The sequence below is a fragment of the Adiantum capillus-veneris genome, chromosome 5 (assembly GCF_014529385.1).
Source record: "Adiantum capillus-veneris isolate H3 chromosome 5, ASM1452938v2, whole genome shotgun sequence".
Taxonomy (NCBI): domain Eukaryota; kingdom Viridiplantae; phylum Streptophyta; class Polypodiopsida; order Polypodiales; family Pteridaceae; genus Adiantum; species Adiantum capillus-veneris.
Window position 1 is genome coordinate 166,523,570 of NC_140935.1, and position 22,003 is coordinate 166,545,572.

The following is a 22,003-nucleotide window of genomic DNA, read 5'->3' on the forward strand; positions in this document are numbered from 1 at the left end:
ATTGTTCATATTATCGAGGATTTTGAGATACTTTGGTGCGTATAGTTTGAACTTGAATCCATGTGACGCTAGATAAGTTGTTACTTTTTATGCGTGAATGGCTGGTTGTTTCTTCATTGGAGGCTTCAATATTATTGCAGACATTCTGTCTTGGCATTATATGAAGCACAATATTTTAGAAGTGTTGTAGGTTATTATCACAAAGAGTTTGATATAGATGATATGCGAGTCACTGTACGAGAGTTAGGTATGCAACGACCTCTCAATTGCAACTTTTCATACGGTCCCTATGGATTGAATGAATGGATGTTTAGAATCTATTCTTTGGGTGACTCACCTCGACGCCTCGGTTGTAGTGTTTGACGTGTTGGACCTTGGATCTTGAAAGTTCCAAGTAGAGTGTGTTGTCGGTTCAACTTCTCTAGATGATCGAACACTCTGATCCATTGTCTATGCATTCTAAGAACCATATTTTTTTACTTACTGTTGACTTATTGAAGTGGGATTTTATCTACTACATATGTTAGAGAGAGAGAGAGAGAGAGAGAGAGAGAGAGAGAGCTTTGCTAATTGCTAATGTAGGTTAACATGGGTCATGATGTATTGGCTATTCTCCCAATACATATAAAGATGCTTATTTATTTGAAAGTTAAGGATGAGTACATTTGTCAAAGAAATGGTACATGGTGCTGGTGGCATCATTGGGTGTATTCATATGCTCATGGGTGGTATGGAAATTGCGGACACTTAAGCATTTCACTATGCAAAGTATCACAAATATTTAGCGAGATAAAATTGATGAGAGTCCTACAAGATACATATGGTTGATATTTATTATATCAATGTTTGTGGTTGTGATATTCAATTGCGAAAGATATATCATAATCATAAATCTTATATTTCAGATGACGAGTTTGAAGTTTTGAAATTAATTATGAAGTTTATCAATGGGATATATTGGAGTGATTCTCAGTCGTCCAACTACAGAGTAGAATATGAGTTGTTGTAAACAAAAACATTGAGGTTGTTGTAAAAACTTTGACCTAATGGATCTCTTGACAATTTTTGGCAATGCGGCACTATTCTGGAATGACTTTGAGTAATTGAAGTGTTCGTATTGCGCTTATACTTTTTTAAAGTGTTTAAGTGCACGTTTAACAAGTGCCATGTTGATCATCTCTCTCTCTCTCTCTCTCTCTCTCTCTCTCTCTCTCTCTCCATAACTTTAAGCTTTGAGTACTAATGTTGCCCTCTTTTCTTGCAGCCAAATAAATGGCCTACGAAATTGTGAATATTTTTTCAAGTATAAAAAATCTTATTGTTGATGTCTTTGAAGAAAGTTTGTTACCTGCTGAATGGGGATGGCAATGGGCATGGGAAGTGATCGAGAAAAATTACACTGTTTGGGGGTCATATGTAGATGAAGAGTTGGACATGATTTTCATCAGGTTTCTTGATCCCTATTTTTTTCCCAATCTTAGGCTCATGCTCTTAAAGCAAGAGCTTGGGTTGATTCGTCATTACAAAGTTTACTTGAGTTGGGTTTAAAAAATAGATCTAAAAGAAGTGTATAAAGCTCTAACTCAATATCTTGATCCTGTTGAAATAGCACGACTAAGAGTGCTATGTAGATATGTTCTTGAGCTTTTTTGGCAATAATGTAAACATTTTTTTTGTTGAAATATGTCTCTTTATTGATGTGCTTTTAAAAATCTCTTTCTCTCTCTCTCTCTTTGTGTGCAAAAAGGAGAAGGAGAAGAGAAAGATGCAAAAAGGTTAAATGTAACAAGAGTAGTTTAAAAGAGCCAAAGAGAGAATGAAACAAAAACTTGCATTTGAATAATTGATAAATAAGTATCCTTAGGTTATTGATGATAGTTTCGATTGTGTGTGTTATGGAGAGATGTATAAAGATACAGACACACACACACACACAAACACATACAGCTAGTATCTGCTACAACGAGGCCAACCTGCCAGCGTAAGACCTTTTTAAAAGAGCGATAAATAAATAAGAAAAGAAGACAGCATGGTCGTCCGCCCGCCCAACTGTCAGCCTGTCGTTGCGTGTTGACAGCGGCAGAGGGATTCGAACTTCGAAGATGAGCAGCAATTCCGGTTCCCTCTCCGTTTCCGACCTCCACCAGGCTTTGCCAGGTGAGCTTCATCCGCTCACCGTCTGCGTGCCTCTGGAAAATCGTAGTTTGAATTTCCTGCCATGCACAAGTTGTATGTAGAGGATGTGCCAATCTTTTGTTAAGTCAAACACGCCATTTTGATCTTCTTTACGCTTTCTGTTCTACTTGGACAGCAGCAGATCGTGCGGGGCTTGTCAACATGCTTAAGGTAGCTTTAATGGAGCATCAATCATGGTTTCTCTTGATTAATGAATGTGAAAAGCCCATATCCTTTCAGGACAAGCTCCAGAGCCTTGCAGGAGAGCAGTCGAGCTTATTGGATTCGCTTGCCCCTAATGTCAGGAAGCGGGTCTTTGTTTTACAGGAGATCCAGGTCTGCAAAGCCATATTCCGCTCACAATTCAGTTTGGCCATTTTAAAGCATCTATTTCATACAGAGATCCAACTCAGGGCATGTTTTAGATACCTTGTACTTCTTTGTACTCATTTCTTTGATCACACATTTCAGGGCCAGTATGATGAACTAGAACAAAAGTTTTTTGAAGAAAGAGCCGCATTGGAGGCTCGCTATCAAAAGCTGTATGAACCTCTTTATTTAAAGGTTTGTGTCCTTCTTCTTGCACTCCCATTTTATGCTTTATATTCTAGCAGAAATTTGTTCCGAGATCTTCTATGGTTTTTTCTGGCAGTATAGTGTGTGCTGTTTACCACCCAGGTTAGTCCATTTAAAAGTAAAACTTCTAGGTAGTCCTGATCCTATTATGGAACTTGATGCTTCGATTCCTATCTTTAATTGTTGCTTATTCTGAGTTCAAAGGAAGTGGAGAGAGAGAGATGAAATGGAATGTTATATTAACATCTTCAAAAAGGCCAAAATGACCTATGAGACCGAAAAGTTACAACGTGGTGAATCTGATACAATGTCTGAGTACCAAAAAATAAAAAGGTACCGAAGAAGGGGTACTGTAGAATCCTAAACTGCTAGATGTGAACTAAGCAACTAGCTGGAACTGTGTAGGATATGAGTAGGGGGGTGAAAGTAGTGACTGAGGGCTAATACAACACAATGTGTGTGTGTGTGTGTGTGGGGTGAGGGGGGGGATATAATGGGTAAGAGCTGATACAAAGGCTGGTACAAGATGAGTAGGGTCTACAATCCTCAAAAGAGCTAAATCACAAGAGATCCATCATTGGTTGTTGGCAGATCTCATCAATCTCCTCCATGGTTAGTAGTATTAGCTCTCAACACTTTGTCAAATAGTCTACAAAGGTACAATAGATCCGTCTCCCATGTGATCTCCCATGTGATCTGCCTTCCTCAATAATGGCTCTGAGTGTCAGAATGTGTTTTAAGAGTAGAAAAACCTCTCCTGAACCCGGCCTGCCCGGCTACGAGTATACCCTCTCTCTCTCTGCCCATCTAGTCAGGTGTTGCTCAAGAATGGATGCGTATAGCCGTGCGAATGTGTGTCCAATCATGATAGTGTGATAATTCCCAAGCTCCATAGGGTCTCGTGACTTGCAGATAGGTACAATAGTAGATAAACTCCAAGCATCAGGCAGGCCCTCACTCATGGCACGGTTGAACATCACTGCTAGAATCTGGGCTTATCCTGGATTCATCTAGGTATATCACTGCTAGAAGCTTTGCGAGCAGATCCCTGGCATGTATAAAATGCTCAGCCATTAAGCCATCATGATCATATGCTCTCCCAGTCCTCATCCTATCAATGGCCTTCTTTACCATCTCAACAATGAGAAAAGCACATGTGTGTGGGCATGGCTCTGTCACAGTTTTGGCATCTCAAGTGCCCAATGTGATCCCATTATTTATTTTGGCTTTTAGGTATTTATTTTACTTATTTGTCAAAGTCTGGGTAGGGCAATTTAAAGAGGTTGCTATATAAGCAACCCCTTGCCTCCATTGTATGCACATTTAGTTTTTGATTGCCAAGGTTGATTGGTTCAGGACTCTCTCTCTCTCTCTCTAGTGCTCATTCTCCTTAGTCTCTACGCTTTCGCATCGTCGACTTTGACATGTATCAAAGCTGTGTCGTGCTTGACGACGTTAGTGGGGATGTCGTGGTATTTAGTCAATACTATGCATGATGGAGCTGATGGTTATATTGTCTTGTGGGTGACTACCATGGGTCTATACCTTGCACTTTCCTTTACGAGTGAATCTGGGCTTATCTTAGATTCATTTAGGTATTTTTTTTAGTTGTATAGCGGACATGCAGACTTCACATTGTGAAGTTTTCGTTCGAGTTACGACCAATTGATATTGTGCTAATTCTTTCTATCTTTTGTGGTGCGTATGCCCTATCAGCGACAGAAACTCAGTACGTTGAACTTTGTGTTGATGTATGCTCGTGTGTGTTTGGTTTTGTGTTCGGGAGCAAATGTTAGTACCTAGTTCTACACCCACTATTGGGCACTGACGACGTTAGTGAGGATGTTGTGGTATTTAGTCAATACTATGCATGATGGAGCTGATGGTTATATTGTCTTGTGGGTGACTACTATGGGTCTATACCTTGCACTTTCCTTTATGGGTGAATCTGGGCTTATCCTAGATTCATCTAGGTATATGTATCAGAGCCGTGTTGTGCTTGAAGAACCTTGGAGGAGAAGAACCTCGTCAACGACGCTCCATCCCCACCCTATGTCGCTGCCCAAAATGCAGCCCAACAGGAGCCTCTCCTAGCCGCCGCCGCTGCCCCCAGCGTTTTAGAACGCCACTCCCATTGTGCCTCCTGCAGCGTTTAAAACACAGGCTGCCCAGCCTTTCGTTGGTGCCCCCTCTGCCCTGCGAGCGTTTTGAAAACAGTCCCTCTCTTCAGCAGCTCTTCCCTCTTCCGCCTTGAGCTGCTGTGTGCTGCGGGCTTTGCTCTCATAGCGAGCATTTTGAAACGCAGCCGGTAGAGCGGCCAAGTGGCGACAATGCACCCCTCCTGCGATGGCATCCCAAATGCTGCAAGGACGGGCTTGGTGGCGACATCTTAAGTGTGCTCCCCCCCTCCTCGCAGCGTTTGGAAATGCTGCTACTTCCAGCGCCCTTGAAGGCGACGTCACCCCGCCCTTACCACGAGCCTTTGGTAGCGCGTATTACCCCGCATAAAACCCTTGGATGCCCAGCGTTTCAAACGCTGTGAGCACCTAGTGGTGGGTGGCTTAGAGGCTGTAAAAGGGGTGAAAGTCGATTATTTCTTTTGGATTGGAAGGACGACTTTTGAGCACAATTTTTTTGGGGTGCAGCTTGGAAGGGCAACGAGAACCTCCTCGTTTGGTGCGGCTTGAGGACGAGTTTGGCAAAGCGGCTTGGGGATTGTGCGGCCAACTTTTTGGAATGCGAGGAGGAGTTATCTTCACATCCCGTACCTTCAACATGGCCTCCCCTTGCTCGAATGCCGACGACATTGACCAAAACCAACAAGTGGCTATGGATAGCAGATCCACCATCTAGTTAGCGGCCTATGCATTGTCAAAGTTCTCAAGGAAACCAGCAAATTGTTTGGCTCGAGATAGTGAAGCCAAAAGCAAATGGACGAGTTCACTAGAGGACACAGTCACAAGCAAGCTTGACAAGGATGGCAGTACCAGTACTTAGTTAGCTGCCTTGGTACCTATGAGGTCCGACAACTCTTGTTATAAATGTGACACGACACTTTGTTTGGCTCGGGAGTTTGAAGCCAAAGGCAAAAGCAGGAATTCACATATAGACAAAGACAAAGGCAAGCTAGATAGAGATTACAATAATAAAGATTTGACAGAGGAGATTGGCATGGCACATGTGACGGCGGCCACAGTGGCCTTGACGTCAGATTTCTAGTCAAAGGGTAGTTGCCGTGTCATAGGACAGGCTGTAACAGACTTGGACACTCCAAGTCAAGGTTCTACCGCGACATGAGAGGAATTCACTTCAAAACAGTTTACTGTTCACAGTTGATTCAACACGGCCCGGTGGAGCTCCGTGCCTAGAGATGTTGGCCCCAAAGACTGGCGCCCCTTTCGGTATTTCTTTTTGTATTAATCCGTTGCACAAAATACACGGAGTGGTTGGGTCTCACTCTCAGTCTCTGCGTCCAGATGCTCTCAGAAGTGGGAGCCCAACTACTCTTATAAAGGTTTACAAGGGATGCCAAAAGCAGAGCCCCAAAAGTTGCCCCAAAAATAATGCAATTTATCTCACAAGCTTTGCAAAATAAAGCAACTTAAAGAGCTCTCTCTCTCTCTCTCTCTCTCTCTCTCTCTCTCTCTCTCTCTCTCTCTCTCTCATGCTTTGCGTAGCCAAATCAGCCTTCTTTTTCTTCCGTACACTGCCGTACAAGCCAGCCAATCCGTACGAGTTTCCTCTTTTTGCGCCGCAATTTCCGAGGGACTGTACGGTTGCCATGTTAGCATTTTTAGCTAGTTTTTCCGGGGATGTCTGCCAGCAGGGGAGGGTGTGTGTTTTCTGCTGCCCCAATGTCCATTGCCATGTCACCCATTTGTGACATACCTCTCTCTTGAAAGCATTGTAATCACCCTCGATTACGCTTGCTGTAACAGACTTGGACACTCCAAGTCAAGAATCAACCGCGACAGCACCAAATAACCACTTCAAAACAATTCACAGATCACAATAGATTTGCACTGGCCCGGCGGAGTTCCGTGCCTAGAGATATTGGCCCCAAAGTCTGGCGCCCCTTTCGGTATTTCTTTTTGTATTAATCAATCATCAAAGTACAAGAGAGCGGTTAGGGTTTCACTCTCAGACTCTGCGTCCAGATGCTTTGAGAAGTGAGGCCTCACCACTAATTTAAAGGTTACAAGGGATGCCCAAAAGCAGAGCCCCAAAAGCTTCAAATCAAAAGCAATTGCTCTCTCTCTCTCACAGAGAGTCAAAACATGAAAGCAAAAGCATTCTCTCTCTCTCTTTCTCATTTAAGTAGAGAAAAAGCGAAATTTGTGTCGCTCATCATTTTCCTTCTTTTTTTTTTTTTTAATAATCCGCCTCCGCGATTTCCGGAAATTAGGGTTTTTGGCAGAAATTAGGGTTTGCAGGAATCTTAGGGTTTCTGGCAAAAATTAGGGTTTCTGCTGTCCGCCACGTCGTCACTTTGTGACATACTAATCGACCGCGATTACGCCTGCAAAACCGACAAAAGCCATAAACCGTCTTAGCAGACACTGACTGTTAGTACCTACGTACTAGGAACACACATCTAGCACATGTACAAAATCGACAGCCACATCACACGACATCACAGGACATCACCAGACATCACAGGACATCACATGACATTCAACATTCATTCGGATCTTAGACCATGATTTATCGGCAATGTAGCTAGCAATCACATCTAGGTCCAATCGGGACCTCATCGATGTCCGATTGACTAACCCCTATTGCAACCATGTCTATTCGAGATCAATCAGACCAAAATGCTGCAGTCATTTCGGCTATCAATTCCTGCACTTACAAGAAGTCAAGAACAAATCAGTATCATAATCAGGAATTCCATTTCATAAAGTCATCCAGCAGAATACTGTCAGCTCTCAGTATCCCTGAAGCTCAAAGAGACATCAGTGACTTTAGTATCAAAATCGAGGCATCTGTTGACAAAGGAGCGGAGTAACTCCCCTCTTGTGCATCCCACTGCACCAGATCTTCGGCCAAGCTGAGTTTCTGGGTTCCGTTTGGAGTAGACTATGCTAAACCAAAACATCGAGGTAAAGTTTCACAATCCGAGGAGTATCTGCTAGGTCCTCCTCCTCCATCCACTTCGCATCAAATGCAGGAAAGTTCTTGAACTTAACCAAGAACCGCCTTCGGACTTTACCTTTCTTCGTATCATTATGTGCCAAAATCTGTTCAAGAACAAGGATCTCCTCGTTTTCTTCCACTTTGGGTTGCTCATCAGGCTCCCCATCATCAGGCACATCACCCTTAACAGGTTTCAAGAGACTCACATGCAATGCATTGTGAATCCTCCAAGTATCTGGCAGTTTCAATCGGAAGGAGACATCATTTATCTTGTCAGTAATCTGGAAAGGTCCGTAGTATCACATACTAAGCTTTGGAAAAAGCCTCTCCTTTCCCTTTTTCTTTCTTAGGCGTGCCTTCTCAAAAGTAAGAGCACCCAATCATCCTCCTTCAGTTTCCAGTCGCGACGATGGCGATCCGCTGCCTTTTTCTGTCGTTCTTGAGACTCCTGCAAAGTCTCGTGAACCTTGGCAAAAGCCGTATCCAAATCTCGCGAATATTCATCCGCTTCAAATTTCTAATCTTTCGTGCTCAGGAAGGATGGAACCTTCGCAGCACTTTCAACAATCTCACATGGCGTCTTCCCCGTCGAAGAGTGTATCGTGTTATTGTAGGCAAATTCCACCAAAGGTAAGTTCTTTTCCCATTGAGTCTTCTGATGCGAGATACAAGACTTCAATAAATCTAAAATCACTGAATTGGCATTCTCAGATTGCCTGTCAGTCTGCAAGTGGAACGATGACGAGAACTGCAACCGCGTGCCAATGTTCTCCCAAATTGCCTTCCAAAACAAACTCATAAATCTGGGGTCTCTGTCGGAGACAATCGTCTCAGGTGTGCCATGTAATCGGAAAATCATCGTGATCATTCTGTATTCTCGGGAGATAAAAAAAAAAAGAAATCCATTTCAATATTTTCCCAGGGGCGGGTGGGTATGGGTAAAAGCTGTAACAATCCCTGTGCCTTATGCCTGTCAAACTTGACCTTCTGGCATACCGAGCAACTGCGCACAAACTCTTCCACATCCTTCTTCAGTCTCCGCCAAAAGAAATCTCTCTCTACCCCTTTCATGGTGGTAGCAATGCCGCGGTGACCCGTAAAAGGTGGACAGTGGCAATCAGTCATAACCTTTTCCCTCAACGGCTGTGTAACGCACAACATAGTCTTTTTCATCAAGTAGCCTTCCCGAAGGGAGTATCCAGCTACTGTCTCCCCATCCCGTATCCGTGTGAAAATATCTGCAAAATCTGTATCTGTGGCACACTGATCGACCATATCCTCGAAGCTCCTATGATGTATCGTGGAAATAGCCAGAACCAACGGTTTTCGAGACAAAGCATCTGCCACCACATTCTTGTCCCTGCACATGGACAATCTGGAAGTGGAACTATGACAAGATGTTCACCCACCGCATCTGCTTTTCCGAAAGCTGCTTCTGTGACAAGAAGTAGCGCAAACTCTGATGGTCTGTAAAGACAGTAAAATCCGCTCCGAGTAGGTAATGCCGCCACTGAGTAAGAGCGTGGATAACCGCCAAAAGCTCTTTCCCATAGATCTGTGTTGTCATCTCCGGCCTAGAGAACAAACGGCTCTCGTAAGCTATGACATGGCCTTCTTGCATCAAGACCGTACCCAGACTACGACCACAAGCATCACAAAATACTTCAAATGACTTCTGCAAGTCCGACAAAGTCAAATCTGATCCTGTAGTGAATTTCTCTTTCAATGTTTGAAAGGCAGTCACCTCTGTGGGTCCCCACGAAAAAGGTACTCCTTTCTGTGTCAAGGTATGCAAAGGGGAAGCAACCTCTGCAAACTTTCGTATGAACCGCCTGTAGTACGAACACAGTCCCAAGAAGCTTCTAACTTCATGGACATTCCTCAAATTGGGCCAATCATGGATAGTCTCTATCTTGGCCGGGTTCATTTGCACTCCTGCTGTTGACATAATGTGTCCCAAAAAATGTATCTCTGGTAGGAAAAATTCACTTTTCTTAGCATTAATCACTAATGTGTGATCTCGTAATGCCTGAAAGAGTTGAAGCAGATGATCTCTGTGTTCTGCCTCATTCTTGGAGAAAACAATGATGTCGAAGAAAGTGCCAACAAATAGCCTGTACTCTCGAAAAATCCTATCCATCATCCGGTTAAATGTCGCAGGAGCATTGGTTAAGCCAAAACGCATCACCAAAAACTCAAATAACCCAAAAGTCGTCCGAAAAGCTGTCTTGTAGACATCTCCTGGCACTATCCTGATCTGATGATATCCACTCTTCAAGTCAATCCTGCTAAAGCACGAGGATCCCTGTAACCTGTTGAGTATATCATCGATCCTAGGAATCGGAAATCTGTTCTTGATGGTGATTTCGTTGAGAGTGCTATAATCGATGCACATTCTCCAAGATCCGTCTTTCTTCAAAACCAACAACACTGGAGAGCAATACGGTGAAGTACTAGGCTGGACAAGACCCTTTTCCAAGAGGTCTTTCACTGAGTTCATAATCTTTTCATTCTGTACTCGGCTCACACGATAAGGTGGCCGATTCGGTGGCGTGCTTCCAGATATCAGATCAATGGTATGATCTTCAGGCCCTCTCAAAAGCAATCGGCATGGGCGTGGAGAAAAAAAAAATCTTGGCGTTCTTTTCTTCAGGTCAAAACATATTCAACTTTTATCCATTGTTCAGTTCTCCCAAAAGAATGAGTAAGAAAACTGAAGTTCATCAAGTACAATCTCTAAGCCCTTCATTTATCAAAGTCGCTTTCTCGGCCCGGTAGTCAACCACGGCGTAGTTCTTGTGGTACCAAGGGATCCCGAGTAGAACGTCACTCGCGTGCCCTGAACACCCCTGTCATTGCAAACGAAGTTTGCCAATGCTCGGTGTAATGGCAACATCCCATCCGGGTGCCAGTCGAACTACCTCCGCCTGTGGCGTCAGTCTGTCGGGCGTAGCTCCAAATCGAGCCGCCAATTTCAAGTGAAAAGAAGTTGGCCTTGGCTCCTTCAAAAGAGCTTCCTGATCCTTCACTTTGCCCCGAAAGCGGCAAAGTTTGTACTTTCATTCTTTTGATTCGATGCAAGTCCCACGCCATGTGGTACCAGTTCTACTTTTCTATCTGCCTTTTTTGCCACATTCCTCAGCTGCTCTCAAACTCTTAGGCCTGTCGTCGTCTTTATCATTCTGTTCTTTCTGTGCCTTATCAGGGCACTTTGCGGAAATATGTCCATGTTCCCCGCATCCAAAGCACTTCCCCTCTCTGATGAAGCGAGCTCTCTCCTCAGGAGTAAGCTTGGGTCGTGCATCCTTTTTTTTCTCTGGGTTGCTCTTTTTCATTCTACTTTCATTCCCAGAAGTCTGTTCGGCTCGTTGTGTCATGGCCTCATCTGTGGGGTAGGTCAGACTGCCAGAGTGAATGGCAAAGCCCCCCTTCGCATGACTCATCAACTCCTGAACAGAAGCTGACTTCTGTTCCAAGCAGTGATTTCGGATCTCTGTAGGTAGACCCAAGGTAAACCGCTCAATCTGTTCTCTGAACGAGATCTTCTTGAATGAAGAGGCGGGTAGAAAAGAGCTCCAGAATCTTTCACAATAAGAATTCACTATATCGCTCTTGGTCATCCGGAGATGGTTCCAAGCAGCTCGTATATCTCGCTCAAACTCTTGAGTCAACCAAGAAGAAATAAAAAGCCTCTTGAATTTCAGCCATGTAACTGGCACAGTCTTGCTTAATAGAAGCATGGACCACCAAGTACGAGCATTCCCCTTAAAGTAAGAGGCAGCTTTCCGAATCTTGGAGTGCTCTGAATAGCGTCCTCCCGCGAAAGCGATGTCAAACTGCTGTATAAAAGACAAAGCCTTCGAAGCATCTGAGTATCCTGAAAAGTATCAAACTTGATCGAGTGGCCACCTTCCTTAAACTCTCGAACTTTCTTGCTTTTATCTTCGAGAAAGTCATACTGGTTGGCTTTGTAAAAATTCTTCTTGTTCGCATAAAACTTTCCGTCATCGGAATCTGAGCTGTCTGTAGACGAGTCCTCAGTAGAACTGTCAGTCTCTGGGCGAGATGTAGCCTTCTTTGCCATTTTCTTGCCCTTTCCGAAGCTTTGTTTCTTGCTTCGCTTTTTGCCTTTTCTGTCTTCTTCGCTCTAATCTGAGGAGCTAGAAGAACTGTCAGAAGAAGAAGAAGAAGAACTGGGTAGGTCTTCAAACTTGACGCGCTTCTTCAATTTCTTTGCCTTGTCAAATGTCGACCGACGACCCAAATATGCCGGGAAGTCAGTGCCTTTCTTTTGCTTTTTACCGTGCTTTTTGGCTTTCTTTTGCGTGTCAAAAAGCTGAGCAATCCGTGCATCAACCACGTTCTCCAGTTCCTTCTCCGTATATTTCTTGGAGGCAGAAGGTTTCTTGAGAGCGGGTTTCGGGAGTGGTGTTGTGGTTCTCTGCCACTCCATCTGTACTTCTTTCAAAGAGGTCTGGTTTATATATTTTGCCATCTTCGGGTCCTTGGCAAAATTGAGCATCATCTTTGTTGCATCGCCAATCAACTGACGACGCTCCATCTCTCTTTGCTCCGCCTGAGTAGGCCGAGGCGGGCCATACTCTCTGTCTGAATCTTCGTTGTGATCCCAGCCCGCATCTCCAGATGTAGAGGGAGTCGACTGATCATTGCTTGAAGCCATAGGTGCCGCGGAAAAAAATTTCGGGGATCGGATTTCCCGTAGAAGAGAAATCGGCCGTGCTCTGATACCACTGTAACAGACTTGGACACTCCAAGTCAAGAATCAACCGCGACAGCACCAAATAACCACTTCAAAACAATTCACAGATCACAATAGATTTGCACTGGCCCGGCGGAGTTCCGTGCCTAGAGATATTGGCCCCAAAGTCTGGCGCCCCTTTCGGTATTTCTTTTTGTATTAATCAATCATCAAAGTACAAGAGAGCGGTTAGGGTTTCACTCTCAGACTCTGCGTCCAGATGCTTTGAGAAGTGAGGCCTCACCACTAATTTAAAGGTTACAAGGGATGCCCAAAAGCAGAGCCCCAAAAGCTTCAAATCAAAAGCAATTGCTCTCTCTCTCTCACAGAGAGTCAAAACATGAAAGCAAAAGCATTCTCTCTCTCTTTCTCATTTAAGTAGAGAAAAAGCGAAATTTGCGTCGCTCATCATTTTCCTTCTTTTTTTTTAAAAAAAATAATCCGTCTCCGTGATTTTCGGAAATTAGGGTTTCTGGCAGAAATTACTGTTTGCAGGAATTTTAGGGTTTCTGGCAAAAATTAGGGTTTCTGCTGTCCGCCACGTCGTCACTTTGTGACACTTGCAAAATAGACAGAGGCCATAAATTGTCTTAGTAGACACTAACTGTTAGTACCGACGCACTAGGAACACACATCTAGCACATGTACCAATCGACAGTCACATCACACGACATCACAGGACATCACTTGACATCGCAGGGCATCACATGACAAATCACATTCAAAATTCATGCGGATCTAAGACAATGAATTATTGGCAACGTATTTAGCAATCGCATCTAGATCCACTCAGGACCTCGCAGATGCCTGATTGACTAATCCTTATTGCAACCATGTCTATCGAGATCGTTTAGACCAAAATGCTGCAGTCATTTCGTCTATCAATTCCTACACTTAAACAAGTCAAGAACAAATCAGTATCATATTATCGGGAATTCCAGTTCATGAAGTCATACAGCAGAATATTGTGAGCTCACAGTATCCCTGAAACTCAAAGAGACATCAGTGACTTTAATATAAAAAATCGAGGCAATCTGTTGACAAAGGAGCGGAGCAACTTTCCTCTTGTGCATACCCGTTGCACCAGATTCCGCCCAAGCTGAGTTCGGGGTTCTATTTAGATTAGACTATGCTAATCCAAATGCTTTAAGGTAAAGATTCACAATCTGAGGAGTATTTGCTAGTCCTCCTCCTCCATCCACTTCGCATCCAATGCAAGATAGTTCTTGAATTTAACCAAGAACCGCCTTATCACTTTACCTTTAATCTTTCCGTCTTTATGTGCCAATATCTGTTCTGGAATAAGGATCTCCTCGTTTTCTTCCAGTTCGGGTTGCTCATCAAGCTCCCCATCTTCAGGCACATCGCCTTTAAAAGGCTTCAAGAGACTCACATGAAAAGCATTGTGAATCCTCCAAGTGTCGGGCAGCTTCAGTCTAAAGGAGACATCATTTATCTTTTCGCAGATCTGGAAAGGTCCGTAGTATCGCATACTAAGCTTTGGAAAAAGCCTCTCCTTTCCCTTTTTCTTTCTTAGGCGTGCCTTCTCAAAACGTAAGAGCACCCAATCGTTCTCCTTCAATTTCAAATCGCTACGATGGCGATTTGCTGCCTTTTTGTGTCTTTCTTGAGAGTTCTGCAAAGCCTCGCGGACCTTGGCAAAAGCCATGTCCAAGTCACGCGTGTACTCATCGTCTTCAAAAATCTTATCTTTCGTGCTTAGGAAGGGTGGAACCTTCATAGCATCTTTAATAATCTCAAATGGCGCCTTCCTCGTTGAAGAGTGTATCGTGTTGTTGTAGGCAAATTCCACCAAAGGTAAATATTTTTCCCATTGAGTCTTCTGATCCGAGATGTAAGACTTCAATAAATCTAGTACCACTGAATTGGCAATCTCAGATTGCCCGTCAGTCTGCGAGTGGAAAGATGACGAGAACTGCAACCGCATGCCAATGTTCTCCCAAATAGCCTTCCAAAACAAACTCATGAATCTGGGGTCCTTGTCGGAGACAATCGTCTCGGGCATGCCATGTAATCTGAAGATCTGGGCCACAAGCAGTCTCGCTAAGTGATCCGGCTTGATTGTTTTCTTCACTGGAATGAAATGAGCTTGCTTGCTAAATCTGTCAATAACAGTCCAGATATCATCATGACCCTCTGTGTTCTCGAGAGATAAAAAATGAAATCCATTGCAATACTTTCCCAAGGGCAGGTGGGTATGGGTAAAGGCTGTAACAATCCCTGGGCTTTATGCCTCTCAAACTTGACCTTCTGGCATACCAAGCAACTGCGCACAAAATCGTCCACATCCTTCTTGAGTCTCGGCCAAAAGAAGTATCTCTCTACACCTTTCAAGGTGGTAGCAATGCCGCGGTGACCCGTAAAAGGTGGATAGTGGCATTCGGTCATAACCTTTTCCCTCAACTGTTGTGTAACGCACAACATGGTTTTCGTCATCAAGTAGCCCATCCCGAATGGAATATCCTGCTACTATCTCCCCATTCCGTATTCGAGTGAAAATATCTGCAAAATCTGTATCTGCGGCATACTGATCGACCATATCCTCGAAGCTCCTATGATGAATCGCGGAAATAGCCAGAACCAAGGGCTTCCGGGACAAAGGATTTTCCACCAAATTCTTCTGTCCTTGTACATGAACAATCTGAAAGTGAAACTGTGACAAGATGTTCGCCCACCGCATCTGTTTTTCCGATAGCTGCTTCTGTGACAAGAAGTAGCGTAAACTCTGATGGTCTGTGAAGACACTAAAATCTGCTCCGAGTAGGTAATGTCGCCACTGAGGAAGAGCATGGATAACCGCCAAAAGCTCTTTCTCATAAATTTGTGCTGTCAATTCCGGCCTTGAAAACAATCGGCTTTCATAGGCAATGACATGGTCTTCTTGCATTAAGACCGCACCCAGACTACGACCACAAGCATCACAATATACTTTAAATGACTTCTGCAAGTCCGGCAAAGTCAAAACTGGTCGTGTAGTCAATTTCTCTTTCAATGTCTGAAAGGCAGTCACCTCTGTGGGTCCCTAGGAGAAAGGGACTCCTCTCTGTGTCAACAAATGCAAAGGGGAAGCAACCTCCGTAAACTTTCTAATGAATCGCCTGTAGTATGAACACAAGCCCAAGAAGCTTATAACTTCATGGACATTCTTCAAATCGGGCCAATTACGGATAGTCTCTATCTTGGTCGGGTCCATCTGCACTCCTGCTACTAAGACAATGTATCCCAAAAAGTGTATTTCGGGTAGGAAAAATTCACTTTTCTTAGATTGAAGATACCATATACTTGGAAGATTCACACTGTATTTCATGTGAGTCTGTTGAAAACCTTTCAAAGGTGAGGTGCTAGTGGATAGGGAGCTTGAGGAGCAACCTGAAGTGAAAGAGAACGAGGAGATTCTTGGTCCGGAACAGATACTGGCTCACAAGGAAAGGAAAGTGAAAGGTAAAGTGAATGGCGGTTCTTAGTCAAGAACTATCCGGCATTGGATGCGAAGTGGATGGAGAAGGAGGACCTAGCAGATACTCCTCGGATATTGAAACCTTACCTTAGGCTTTTGGTTTAGCTTCGATTATTCCAAGAGTTCCCGATGATCAACGGGTTGAATATGGTGGAGCCAGGAATTGCACAAGCGGGGAGTTACTCCGCTCCTTTGTCACAAATTACCTAGATGGAATAAGGTCACGGATTTCCTTTGTGATTTCAGGGATACTGACGAGTTGACAACATTCTATTGAATGACTTTATGAAAGAAGTACTTCGAAATGGGAATTCCTGAAATGAATCTGTTATATGTGCTCTCTCATGTGAGTAGTGTTTGAGTGCATGTTTGAAAGACGGAATGACTGCAGCATTTCTGTCTTGTTCTCTGGAGAGATGAGATGGACATGATAGTAACAAGATTTAGTCAATCAAGAAATCTGCGAGAGATTAGTGACAGATTTGGATGTGATTGCTAAATACGTTACAATAGATCATGATTCTCATCCAAGATCTCGACGAAGGTAGTGATGTGAATGTGATTTGAATGTTCAGTGACTGTCATCTTTGTGCAAGTGTTGGATATGTGTTGTCTACTGCGTCGGTCCTTAGAGTCGGTGTCTATTGAACTAGTTTCTCACTTATGTCAGTTTTGCAGGTGTAATGGACAAGAGAAAGTGAACCGACCAACTTGAACTTACGAGCACCGGCTGTGGGGCCTAAAACCCTAAAGACCAAAATCCTTGACTTTGGGAGAGATTTTCATAAATCGCGTTGCCATGCTGACATGGCAAGCCATATGGAATTTCCACAATTTGCGTTGTAGGTGCCATGTGGCAGGCTGTCCATATTTCTACGATTTGCGTTGGGCTGCTGATGTGGCAGTTTTTACGTGAGCTTTTGGGCATCCCTCGTAAGAATAAAAGAGCCATGGGGCCTCACTTTGCAGAGCATCTGGAGGCAGAGTCTGAGCGCAGAGGTCCCTCGGGAGTTGTACTTTGTAGTGATCAATAACAAAGAAATACCGAAAGGGCCGTCACTCTTTGGGGCCAATGCTTCTGGGCGCGAAACTCCCCTGTGCCGTGTTGACTCTCTCTCTATATATATATTAAAGTTCAGTGATTTTGAAGTTTTTGTTCGTGTGTTGCTATTGATTTGTCGCTTGGAGTGTCCAAGCTTGTAACACTTGCCCAGAAACAAAAGCCAGAATGGGATGGACTTATCGATTAATTGTTTTCAGAGTATGCTGACGCTTTATAGAGTTACTACTTCATGAGGAAGTACATCCCATGGGAAAGGTAGGGAGAGATATTTGAGCCTTCACCTTGACGCAGAGATCCTTTTGTGGCGAGGAAGATACATTTCATGTAATGGGAGGGCACCACTTGCCAATGGAAAAGAACAAACGGAACAAACTTTTAAGCACTTCAATAACGACTAGACGGAAAGAGATGCATTTTTTATATTGCTTCAATAGGTTACAACTCCATGGCTCTGCTCTGCATTTGCTCCTGCAAGAATGACAGAGAGAGAGAGATCCCACTACATGAATTTAAAGGCCCACGGCCTAAAAGCAGCTACATCCAAAAGCATCAAACTCAAAAGCATCTGGTCCAAAAGCTGCCAGGACCATAGTTACCGGGGAACGCCCCCTAGCCCCCGTTCCGGCGTTCCGGGGGGCAGTTCCCTTCCCGAACGTTCCGGAACGTCCCGGAATGTCTGACGTTCCGGGTGGCCAATGCAAACCGGAACGGCCGTTCCAGAACGTTCCGAAACGCCCCCGGACCGTTCCGGAATGCCCCTGGAACGGCCAACGGCTACAAACAAATTTGGCAAAAATAGAAAAAATTGAAGTAAATGTTTGGGCTTCTTTTGAAAGTGTGCAAGGCCTCAAGGACTCATAAAATGCACCCCCCTCCCCCTTTCTCTTCACAAGCTAATCCTCAAGGCTCAAGCTCTCTCCCTTTCACTCTCAAGATCTCTCCCTCTCAAGACTCACTCTGTCAAGGCTCAAGGCTTCAAGCCTTCAAGCTCTCTTCCTCTCCCTCCCACTCTCTCAAATCTCTCCCTCTCCATCTCACTCTCTCTCTCTCTCTCTCTCTCTCTCTCTCTCTCTCATCATCTAGTCATAGCAAGGTTGAATGGTCTTCAAAACGAGTTTTTTGTGAGTATTAGAGTCAAAGCACTCTAATACTCCTTGTATTTAAACACAAGGAGCTAAAAATTGCACTATTTGGGTGTTTTTTATACCTCCCCGTTCCGCGACGTTCCCGTTCCGGACCCCTAGCCATTCCCCCGTTCCGCGGGGATCCCGTTGCCGTTCCCGTTCCGCGTTCCGGGTAACTATGGCCAGCACAAATCCGTACATCTGCCATGTCAGCATCCAACAGCGCCAAACGCGGATATGTCCGTACAGTCTGCCACATCAGCAGGTCAGCACGATTTGCTGAGCGACCGTACAACAGCCACGCCAGCAGGTCTTTACGTAAGGTTTATTTTGAGTGTGTGGGTCCTGCTTTATTTTAATGGGCCATAAGTTTGTAAAACTTCATTATTTGACCCACTTGGCGAGGATCTGTGAGTTGGTCAGAAGTTCGTCTTCTTTTGCCTCTTCTAGGGTTTAGGCCCCTTGTCCAGGATCTGCAGGTTGGCCCGTGTCTTCAATGGCTTGACACGTCAGCAGTTTGTGACACTTCAAGAAGGTTAGGAGATGGTATGGAGAGAGAGAGAGAGGGGGAGAAACCGCCTCTTCTTGAGGAAGAGAGCTGAATTTTTAGGAGAAGCAAGAGGTATATGTACAAGCATGTGGGTAGATAATTTCAATGAGAAGACTACTGAAGGAGGTACCAAATCTCAGTTGGAAATGATTTCTTGAAGGAGGTTGATATTTCCAGTTGAAAATAATAAATGAAGGAGAAAAGAGTCTTGACTATGCAACTTGTCGAAGTTGACTTGACAAGTGCCTATTCACTTGTCTTTATCTTATTTGTTGAACTGCACAAAATAAACAATTTATGTAAAAATTATCAAATGAAAGCTCTTTTTAGGCATGGTGTGAATATAGTTTTAGTACTCTTTAGAGATCGACTCTTTGTCAATAAGGCATGCATAATTAGCACTCAATCTATAATATATATGCTCCTAACCATACCATCTCAGTGATTGTAATTGTCTTTTCTTTCATGTCACACTCCTAGGCATTAACCCTTTCATGCGCAAGAAGACCTAGCATGTTTGAGTTCATGACCGCAAGCTCCCATTCGGCTCATATAGGCAGAAGTGTGAACTGTCACAAGCTGGTGATGTAGACGTACAGTCACAACTTCCGGGAGTACCCAAGTCAAGAGCACCCCACCTTCTAAGCTGGGAAGACTCACAAAAAGTCACCTCCCAGGTATGCGCAAAACAGCCCGTGATTTGCACCGTAAATCATGGGGCAAATTACAGACAGTGCAGAGCGGTGACATGGTTGATTACAGCTACCTCATCTTAATTTTTTTCCTTCTTTTGGAGTGCTTAAAATAATTAGAGGTAAATTCAACAAAGTGGCAGAGCTCAGAAGCCAGGTTATTGTTTATATTAGTGCCGTACACATTTGTAAGTCAGCCCCCTTTGGTGTATTTGTTTGTAACTTTGTTGTGTACATTTTCTGTTGAATTTGAACTTTGCATTTGCTCTTACTCTGCAAGCGCTAGCGTTTATCATGGCTAAGTTTTCCATGATAAAGAAACCTGCGCCCAACATGCATTCATTTTCAACTTCTGTGCATTGGAGCGTCTACTACTTATGTCAGCCATAGGTAGCAAGGGTCACTCAAATAATGATGTAGAAAAGAGTTGTGGTTGTGCTTCTCAGGCTTTGCTCGATACTCATATAAATGAGGCTAGGTGGAGCTATATCACTACAGTCATGTCAGAGGTTATTATGCAGGTTATGTGTGACTAGAAGTGACGGCTCCTCTGTACATCTGATTGCAGCGTTATGAAATCGTTAATGGAATCACAGAAGCGGAAGGTGTGGTTGAGGAAGAAGTGGTAAAGTCTGATGCTTCGGCTGAACAGAAGGAAGCAGGTAGCTTGGTTTATCTTTTTTTTTGCCCCTCTCATGCTGCTGTCACCAAATGGTATACATTTGAAGTTACAAAACATTGTTTCCTTAAGTTTTCTGAGAAATTATGTTTGCTTTCAGCGACAGGAGTGCCTGAATTTTGGTTGAATGCCATGAAGACAAATGAGAGGCTCGCCATTCAGGTGCCTGCTTTACTTTTTCTAACAGGCTGCTGTGACAGAGTTAACTAATTGAGAGTATGAACAGATCACTGATCGGGATGAGGAGGCTCTGAAATTTTTAAAGGATATAAGGTGGTCGAAAGTGGAGGATCCAAAGGGTTTCAAATTGGAGTTCCTTTTTGACAACAACCCTTTCTTTAAGAACACTACGGTATGTCATACAGATTGGTACAGTAGGCAACTAAATGCTTGGAGCTAAGGATTGCACTCTAGTGTTTGTTCAGGTCAAGTGTTTTGTTTAATTGCAGCTATCAAAAGAATATCACATGATAGAGGAAGATGAGCCAATTTTAGAACGAGCGGTTGGGTAGCAGGCTCATTCTCATGTCTTATAAAAGACTCTACCTTGAAGTAATTGTATCTATAAGGGTAAATATTTGAGCTCTGTTGCAGAACGGAGATCGAGTGGAATGCTGGCAAAAATCTAACTCAGAAAGTCATGCGGAAGAAGGTGAAAAAGGGTGCCAAAAATGTGAAACCAATTACAAAGACGGAGGCTTGTGAAAGCTTTTTCAACTTCTTTAGCCCACCTCAAGTACCTGAGGATGATGAGGAAATAGATCAAGAAAAGGTGTTTGGCTATATGGGAGACAATTTTATTAAGTACTATTCACATGTGGTGTTTTTGAAGGTCTTATTCTCTAATGTGATTTTTAGGCAGAGGAGTTGCAAGAAATAATGGAGCAAGATTATGAGATCGGGTAATGCTGTGTTTGGCCGGTTTTTGTTTTTGTTGCAGAATTGGGGAAGCTAATGCTGTTTGGTGTTCCTAGTCTAGTTTTTGTGGAGTTGCTAGAGCTAATGAGATGAGACTGTTGCTCCTCATTCAGGTCAACTATCAGAGATAAAATCATACCACATGCTGTGTCTTGGTATACTGGAGAAGCAGTGGAAGGAGAGGAATTTGAAGACGTAGAGGAAAGTGGAGATTTGGACGATGATGATGAAGATGAGGACGAAGGTGAGGAAGATGAGCAAGATGCTTGTAGAGAAAAGTAATACACAAATTTCGATAGGCCATGCCAATTTGATTTTTTCTGAGGAAGAGAGAGGATAACAGTCTTTTGCTAAACAATCTCTTGACATCCACATTTCTATGGGGAAGAGCTTTTGAGTGTCTTTTTATAGGGCTTTGATTGTTACATAAAAGATTTGTAGGGGCCAGAATAATGTGATGAAAATTTGGGGCCCAATTGCACCATATTACACACCTTCCTCTTAGTGAAATAAGTGTCATGTTTCCATAGAGAAAAGAGGTGGAATAATTATTGTTTTAAGGAAGAATTTCAAGGCAAGAAAATTCCTTTTTAGTTGTCCTTGCCTTTACAGAGGGAGAGTGTGTGTGTGAGAGAGAGTAACATACCCAAGATTTATCAATAAAAACTATTTCAATTAATTTGCAAAAGTATTTGAGGTCGCATTTTTGTTGAGTCATAGAGAGTTTTAATGGAACGATCATATCAAAAATCAGACTTTGAAACTATTAGTTATTGCCCTTACTCTCTTGAAAACAATGGGTTGCCGTGAGAAATTTAAGCTTTAAGACTATGTTCAAAGCTAAGAGTTGATT

At 43.5% G+C, this 22,003-nt stretch overlaps 1 protein-coding gene across 9 annotated transcripts; it reads left to right on the forward strand.

Moving 5' to 3' along the window:
* The first annotated feature begins 1,937 nt into the window (after positions 1 to 1,937).
* LOC147458506 (nucleosome assembly protein 1;1-like) lies at positions 1,938 to 21,747 on the forward strand. 9 transcript variants are annotated; one of them, XM_086513153.1, is made up of 11 exons: positions 1,938 to 2,157; positions 2,312 to 2,346; positions 2,428 to 2,511; positions 2,647 to 2,739; positions 20,122 to 20,215; positions 20,333 to 20,394; positions 20,459 to 20,584; positions 20,682 to 20,740; positions 20,827 to 21,004; positions 21,091 to 21,134; positions 21,264 to 21,747. In XM_086513153.1, exons 1-11 carry the CDS (start codon positions 2,103 to 2,105, stop codon positions 21,430 to 21,432), a joined length of 999 nt encoding a protein of 332 aa, XP_086369279.1. In that variant the 5' UTR covers positions 1,938 to 2,102; the 3' UTR covers positions 21,433 to 21,747. The 9 variants fall into 9 exon arrangements, with proteins under 9 accessions (XP_086369279.1, XP_086369280.1, XP_086369281.1 ...); XM_086513154.1 differs by having other exon boundaries at positions 2,315 to 2,346; XM_086513155.1 differs by having other exon boundaries at positions 2,318 to 2,346.
* The last annotated feature ends 256 nt before the right edge of the window (positions 21,748 to 22,003 follow it).